Genomic DNA, 8,731 nt, shown 5'->3' on the forward strand with positions numbered 1-8,731 from the left:
ACTTTTCCCACCACACTGGAAACACCTCAACAAGAAGTTGAGAATAAGTATTACGGTGAGTTTGGAGCAAGGATTTGAGTAAAATAAATAAATACATAAATAAAATAAATAATTTTCCAACAATGGTTTTATTAAAATAACCACCACATCTGGTTACAGATGGACTGCTTTTTTGTGCTAGGGTGCATGCAAAAACAACACTGACTTTAGGTTTTTAGCAGAATAAAATCTTCAGTGAAAAAAAAAACATCACAAGGATGCAACTGGGACGTATCATCTGTGATGTAGCCTGGGGTCGACAGGTGTTTCGGGTCTTGCAACATCATACACCCTCGCCCAGGTGACCCAGCCGGGGTTGATCAAGTCCCGACTTACGTCCCAGTAGCTATCCACGATCAGTCCTATTAGGGAAAGACAGGGTCACTCAATGTGCTGCACCGGAACTACTCTGCCGGGATTGGGGGTACCATTCTGCCGCGTGGAAGAACTAGGCTCTATGGGTTGACTCCTGGCCGGGCTCCTCCTATACGTCTCACCAGGTCCTCTCCTGCTCTCACCAGGTTCAGAACCTGTGCGTTGCACCAGACCCCAATCCAAACATTCCATTCAGCTGCTGCAGTTGAATGGCCCTCCTAAAGGCCTCACCGTGGATTTGTTGGGCTTCTTCCTCACGGAAGACACAGGCTGGGGCGCTAACCCAACCTGCTCCCGGGTGCCGTCTACATTCCGGCCGTCAACCGACTCTCCGGTGGTCACCAAACTATTCCTGGTTGTCACATAAGATAATTGACTCAGATATTTAGTCAATTAAAACTAAAACTAGAACATTTCAGATGACTAAATATGACTAAAACTCAATGAAATTGTATTCAAAAGACTAAACTAAATCAAAGTTTGCTGTCAAATTCAACACTGCAGTGCTGATTATGTTGATGAAACATGTTGAGACACTGGGGGCTCTATTTTGTCTTAAGTACCAGCTCTTATGCCTTAACTTTAAGGCCTGTCCATACTGTCTCCGACCACCAAACTTTCCGTCGGAAAGGTCCGGTTCAACTACAAAATGACATCACTCGCATCTTCTGAAAAGCATTACCCCGAAGTAGAGTTCAGAGTTGCACGCCGGAAAGTCGGAACTCTCCAACAAAAAAGTCCTTTAATTTAAGGCATAAGAGCTCGTACTAAAGACAATACAAATACAGCCCTGGCTGTTTTCTTTCACTCTATGGGAGGAAACTGCATGACGAAACATTAAAAAAAGAATAGAGAAGTAGACCACGACAACAACATTATAACAGAAGCGGCACATTTTCTCATGAACTTCATATTGAAATACAGTGGTGTACAGTAACTAAGTCAATTACTTAAATACTGTACCTAAGTACACCTTTGAGTTAGTTGTACTTTACTTGAGTAATTCCAATTTCCAATACTTTTACTTCCACTCCACTACATCTCGGATCCAAATATTGTATTTTTACTCCACTACATTTATTTCAAAAGTTTAGTTAGTTTGTACATTTTGATTATTATTACAAAACATACACAAACACATTAACCACTTCAGCCATATATACATTTTGGCCATTTGAAAATAGCCGATCTACAAGCTCACAATGCGTCGCAATACGACACATTGTGAGTGTTAACCCCCCCCCAACCTGACAGGCACTTGGAGTGTATGAGTTGAGGCATTACATTTTGTTTAACTCGGTTTGCGAGGCGTTGTGCGCATGTACAGTAGATCGTCTATTTTCCTTTTTATTTGGCCAATGTTAAATTTTATAGATATTAAAAAGGTCTTAAGCATCCTTAAAGATGGGTTGCTGTGATTTCTTTCCCCCATACAACATAATCATCAGGTATTACGTGTACAGAAAGTGTTAAAATGATGTTGTTTTTTATATGTGGCCACACCCACCTGCTCATTAAGTGAGTGAGAAAACAACGTTGAACATTAAGCTAATCTTCTGAGGACCCGAAGAAATCATTTGAGGACCCCCCTGGGGGTCCCGACTCCCGACCCATAGGTTGAGAACCACTACCATAGCAGTTACTGAAAGATGTTTATTATAGTTACTTAATAGAGACACACGGGCGCCTACAAATTCACGCCCACAATTGAGACAGCGGCCCCACTTCGGGTAAGGGAGAACGGTGAACTGCAAGCCAGCCCATAGTAAGTCATTGCAATTAAACTGTGGTTATCCTAATATTAAAATAATCCTACACGAACTGAAGACTATATTGATTTAAATAAAAATATGTTTCCAAATGTATGGACTGACTCTGCCAACATAGCTTCTTGTTTTCTAAATACATGATGTGTGTCACGTTTAATTTGCCACTTGAATGGATTACCCATAATGTTAACAGAGACTAGGGGAAACGGCAGACAGAAAACGTGTCGCTTTTCAGTGACATCACTGTCTTTACTGCTATGCATTTACGAACGCCGACTTTGAAGATCCTGACTTTTTCAACTACAGAGTGAATTCTCCAGGTTAGTGTTAACCAAAAAATAACTTGCAAGACTTTGTTTGGAAGAAGCAAGATGCCACAATGTCCCAAATTAAATAGGTCCAATTTAGATTTTCCAATGCTAGTACTTTTGACTCACTGATGAAGTATATTAAAGTATATTGTAGGTAGTGTATCAAGATGACAGATATGCCACTTTAAAAGGCCAAATTAAACTCATGGGACACTTTATTAGAACACAAAAAGAAATCGCTACGGCCTTAGTAGTCAACCACTGAAATGATGTTATTTCACGATGCCTCTCATTGGGATTGCATTGGCAACTGGCAACTGCAATACACCGTTCTCCCTTACCCGATGTGGGGCCGCTATCACAATAGGGGGCGTGAATTTGTAGGAGCCTGTGTGTCTCTATACTTGCGGCCTTGCGGTGACACCAGTTCACTAGAAAAGGGAAGAGCTCAGAGAAGAGGAACTATTATGTGAGTTAACTGGAACAGAAAACCACAAGGCAGGGCAGCAGGGTCAACCTGAGTGCAAATACACATACTGTACAAGTTAAGAGATCAGTGATTATCAATTAATACGTTGATGGAAGTGGTCGTGACTCGTGAAACGTTGTTGTGGGGAGTTTTTAAGTGAAGCTTATAGACCTTATTCACACCGCTTTGTCATCTTCCCATTTGTCGATTTGGTCAAAAGAAATTGGTTGAACAGAACTCACATTTTGGGACCATCGCTCCATTGCTTACAATGGTTTGTAATGTAGGCTGCCACCCCAGGTGGTCATGTGATCCAAGATGGCCGCGATGTGAATAAGGTCTATCCACCTGTTTCTGCGAGAATTTACTGTTATCTGCGGGACACTTCCGGTTAACAGCAGACATACAAGCTCACGTCGCGTCGCAGATGCAACCGTTGTGAGCTTGTAGATCACACTCGGCTGCAGCGCCGGAAGCTGCCGCACACCTTCTGCGCAATGTACGATGGGATGTTGGAAAGTTGTGGATAGAGCACAATAAAGAGGAGGAATGGTCATTTTATGAATGATGTGATGGTGTGATTTCATAATGTTATGCCATTTAAATTGCAGGAGGAATATCGATGCCTACTGTATATGCCCTATATTTAACTATTACATTTAGCGAATGTTTGTCCGTTTGCCGTCCATCTGACCGTTTGTCTGACCGTCTGTCTGATCGTCTGTCTGCATGCTGACATCACTCACATACTAAACAGTGTCGCCCACCATGGTAACAGCCGCATGCTGAAACAATGCCCAAATTGACATTTGTAGGAGAGAAGGACGAGTTTGAATTTTGTGGGTTAGATACTGTAAAGGTCAGAACCTCGGAAGCCGTAGGTCACTTGGGGACAATATGAAGGTGTCACACACCCTCTTGCTCAACGTTGATGAAGAAACCACAGTATTGATAAATGTCGATGACGAAACACCGGTCGTGCAGTCCAGACAAACAACCAGCCCGGAACCACAATCATCTCGGACTTCCAACGAAGAGTTTGCTCCACCCTTTGGTCAGAGTTAGGCACCCTTGTTTGGTGCGTCATTTCTCATTTCCCACATGAGGGAACGGTGTCAGGATAGGTGGAGGACTTTAGAGGGAGGTGCAGGGAGTGATGATGGGCGGAACTCAAAGCAGACCTTAAAAGATCTTCCTGACGTCCTATGTTCAAGTTGTGTTCAGGCGAGGAGAAGACTGATCAACTCAACACCATCTGCTCCACAAGACAGGTAAAGAAAGAGTCAAGGGCAGCAAGGGAAAGTATAGATCTAGTTTTATCCATGATGTCTGTACAAGAGATATGTTCGAAATAGATCTTGATGTTGCATTCCTCTGCAGAGAACTCAGGCTCTGGGTTGGGCCTCTGAGAGCTTACTAGGACTCTTGTGCTGTACGTTTTCTTCAGGAGCAGGTAAATATGATAATTGATTTTAAATATTTGTAAAGAAGTGCAATACATGGAGGCGATTTCTTTATTTTCCAAATTTGTCAAATGTAGTTTTAAAAGAAATTCAAACAATATAACATTTGTTATTATGGTGGATTATTGTATATTAATCTCCGATGTGTGTAAAGTAACAACATGCTTATCGTCACTGTCGGGCAGAAACCTTGTATCTTCAAGTTTCAAATTTGTACATTTTTTCACAAGGTAAAGCCCTGCTTCATCATACAAAGCTGTCACACGAAAGTAGTTAAAACAGCCGATCTACAAGCACACAACGCCTCGCACTTGTAGATTGGCTGTTTTCACTAGTTTAAATCCTTTTTTAAAATGATAAATACCTGTTTTGGACAAGGTTTCCGCCCGACAACGACAAAGTTATACACTACTTTCTTTCAATATCTTGGGATATTTCCACCAAGCTCCACAGTAAGGTCCCCAGGATGCGTTTGGCGTGTTGTCTGGTCCTGGTGCTGGGAGGGTTGCAGTTGGCCAGTGCTCTCAGGGTGGGAGCCTGGAACATCCAGAGATTTGGACCCACGAAGGCCAGTAACCCCACAGTCATGGGTTACATCTCCACGGTATGAAACACTGGTTTCTCTGTGCAACCACTACATGTGGCAAACATACTTGACCTTGTACTAATAACCTGTGTTCTGACAATGCTAATAATTTACAATAACATATTGTTGTGATTAAGTTTCAAAAGTACATTGTCTTTTTTTTTTTTATTAAGCTCAATGTTGACGAGATCTTACACTTTAACTTTAAATATACTTGCTTTGGGAAGCTTTTTTTCATAACTATTGTGCAATTTGATTGTGATAAAGCATGGGCCATCGTGTTGCGTTCCCCAGTGGTGTGAAGTATCTAACTACATTTACTTAAGTACTGTACTTAAGTACAATTTTGAGGTATTTGTACTTTACTTGAGTATTACCAATTCCAATACTTTTATTCCACTACATCTCAAATCCAAATATTGTACTTTTACTCCACTACATTTTCTAGTTACCTTGCCGATATAAATTATGATAATATAAAACATACATAAACCACTTTAGCCCTATTATATGCCATAGGCTATTTGAAAATAGCCGATCTACAAGCTCACTAAGCGTTGCGATGCAACATGTTGTGAGCTTGTAGATCTGCTATTTTCAAACATTTTGTACTTTTACTTTTGGTACTTTAAGTACATTTTGATGGCGACACTTTTGTACTTTTACTCAAGTACATTTTGAATTCTGGACATTTACTTGTAATGGAGTATTTGTATATTGCAGCATTGATACGTTTACTTAAGTAAGGAATACTAATAATAGTACTTTTTCCACCACTGGCTTTTCCTTTCATTAACTCTACAGTACAATGGAGTACATTACATAGCCTATTTGTAGAATGAACAAACTTGTTATTTACGGACTTGTTGTTGTTGTTGTCATTTCAATGTTTCCTTCTAATTATGTTTTTTTTTTTTTAGATTGTCCAACGTTATGACATCATTGTGATCGAGGAGCTCCAGGACACTAGACCTGGCCGTCCTGTAATCAAAACACTGTTGAATCTCCTCAACCAGTAAGACAGTGTTGTTTTTGACAGCAAATTTTGATTAAGTGTTAGTCATAGTCTTTTGACAAAAATGTCATTTAGTTTTAGTCATAATTTAGTCACCTGAAAGGTTTTAGTTTTAGTCAAATTTTAGCTGACTAAATATCATAAGATTTTAGGCGACTAAATCTACAGTTGATTTAGTCAACTGAAATGTATTTTGGCAGGCCTTCATGGCATCGTAATGACTGATTTTACACTTAGTTGTGTGCTGAAAATAGCAGATCTACAAGCTCACAACGCGTCGCGCTGCGATGCGTTGTGAGCTTGTAAATCTGCTATTTTCAGCATGCAACACCTGAGAGCAACCAAACACTATGACTATCTTCTCCACTAGTCCCTCCCTAACGTTTTATTCTATTTATTTCTTTATTTTGCTGACGAAATTGTCAATATATTTAGTCTTATTTTTAGTCACCATAGCTTAGTCGACAAAACATTTTCGTCCTCTGTGATCCACTGATCTTAAAGGGATATTTCACTTGCAAAAAAACTTTTGGTAATTTTATAATCTAATCAGGCTTTTATGAACACCCTGAACAGTTTTTAATTTGCTTGATTCAATATTTAGATATTTGATGTAAATGTTACCAGGCCCTTCAGGCCCAGGGCCTCTCCCCACACACACCCATTGTAACTTAAAACTTCATTTAAAAACACCCATTATTTTTTCTGGTGACTCATACTACCCTCCTAATATGTGAGCAGGCCGTGTTAACTTAACTTAACTTTTTTCATTTATTTTTTATATATTTTTTTTATTTCATTTTTTCCATTTTCCCAAATAATTATAAAAAAGAAATGAAAAAAGTTATCGAAAAAACACAGCCTGCTCACGTATTAGGAGGGTAGTATGAGTCACCAGAAAAAATAATGGGTGTTTTTAATGAATCTATCATGGTTAAAATGAAGTTTGAAGTTACAATGGATGTGTATGTGGAGAGAGGCCCTTCCACTGCTCCCTGTTGAAAGTGGAATATCCCTTTGACTATTTATTTACCCAATATCTGTCTGTCCGGAACCCGCATGCTGATGCCCGAATCTGGAGATAACTGACATCACTGATATCGCCGCAGCGGTGGCGCCTGTACTGCGCATGCGTCGCCACCATGGCAACAGCCAGGGACGTGCAGAGAATGTTAGAGAGGCAGGGGCTGACATTTCTAAAAGGGCCTTGTGGTGGAAATATCGAAAATTGCAGACCTCCAAGCTTGGAGGTTGTCTATTTTCTTGATACCACTGAACTAGGCATATACCGGAGTCAATACTGGCATAGAGCATGGATTTCTAGAAAGAGAGGACAATTCTTTAAAGAGAGTTTGGACAAGGCAATTCACTTGAATGCTGCCCTCAGGTATATGGCATGGAAAGAGGACATTTGTATTTCTTTCACCATAGTAAAAACTGCATTCATGATCTGGAGAGGGCACTTTTTACAGAAAGATAAAAGGGCAAGGGCTCAAGCCTGACTGACATCACTGATAACCGCCACCTGTACTGTGCATGTGTCGATCGCCACGCACAAGTAGGCGATACATGGCTTACTTTTTGCTTCAGGAGCAAGTTTGCATTTGTCATTTTACATTGTTTTCAAGTCATTTCTTGCAGTGCCTTCGCGCGCGTACAAGACACCAGTCATGTTGCCATACCTTAGCGACAGGCATGATACATTTATTTCAAGAAGTACATTCTATTTTTTCCCCCCGTTTCTACAGTTTCTTGGGCTGGATATGGCAGCCTGGAACGGTTGTTCAAGTGCAGCTAAACTTGGCATGTTAGTAAACGTGCCACAATTAACTGTGCAGCTGACTTGCGGGAACCTGGGAATATACCATTCTGTCAAGATGGGGAGAATAAAAGTGTGGAGAATATAATTATAATACCTTGTTAAAGTGACCATTTTGTTCAATTTTGCATTTGTAGTTATTTTACTGTAATTTAATAAAATAATAACCAGCACAGATAGACAAAGAGACATTCATGGATTTATATTTAAAAGTAACTCTTATTTCCCCCCCCCTGGACCCAGGGTATGGCAGCTGCATACCCCTGCCATACCCAATTGACGCCCCTAATTACTAGGTGTCTGTGTGTGTGCGTGTGCGTGTGCGTGACTGTAGAGGAGGTTATCAGTACGACTATGTGGTCAGCGGTCCGCTGGGTCCTAGCACCTACAAGGAAGAATACCTCTTCGTCTACAGGTACACAGCATATAGTGGGAGAAATATGTAACAAAAAAAGGCAAATGTGTTCACTTCCGGCAGAAAGCGTGAAAATTTGCACCTAAGGGTATTTTTGTGCGCTGAATCCAAAAATTGACGGTCCCAAGCACTTTTCCCATGGGATCTGGTCGCTCTCATTCACTTACCATACTAGGGAAAAAAGACCCCCCAAAAAATCTTCTTCAAGTAGCATGTGAGGGGTCAAACTAGGTGTTTTTCGGGATTCTGAATCCATTGCAAGCATTTGTTTTGCACGAAAAACATTCCTTTCCGAGAAATGGACACAACAAAACTTTGAAAAGTGATGACTCATCACTAAAACATAGTTTGTGGGGTCCATTTCTTGCCCAAGGAATGTTTTTTGTGCAAAACAAATGCTTGGAATGGATTCAGAATCATGAAAACCCCCTAGATAGACCCCTCACATGCTACATATAGAAGATTTTTGG

General features: G+C 40.5%; 1 protein-coding gene across 1 annotated transcript in view; it reads left to right on the forward strand.

The window, feature by feature from the left end:
• Nucleotides 1-4,892: 4,892 nt before the first annotated feature.
• Nucleotides 4,893-8,731, forward strand: part of LOC308300808 (deoxyribonuclease-1-like) — a gene marked incomplete at both ends in the record, with an annotated part of 9,360 nt that continues 5,521 nt past the window's right edge. The window contains 3 exons of the mRNA XM_080744707.1: nucleotides 4,893-5,030; nucleotides 5,933-6,027; nucleotides 8,181-8,261. Of these exons, the coding sequence (XP_080600833.1) occupies nucleotides 4,893-5,030; nucleotides 5,933-6,027; nucleotides 8,181-8,261 (314 nt within the window). The remainder of the gene's footprint in view (nucleotides 5,031-5,932; nucleotides 6,028-8,180; nucleotides 8,262-8,731) is intronic.

Source organism: Nannobrachium achirus (assembly GCF_963921795.1).
Source record: "Nannobrachium achirus genome assembly, chromosome: 16".
NCBI lineage: Eukaryota > Metazoa > Chordata > Actinopteri > Myctophiformes > Myctophidae > Nannobrachium > Nannobrachium achirus.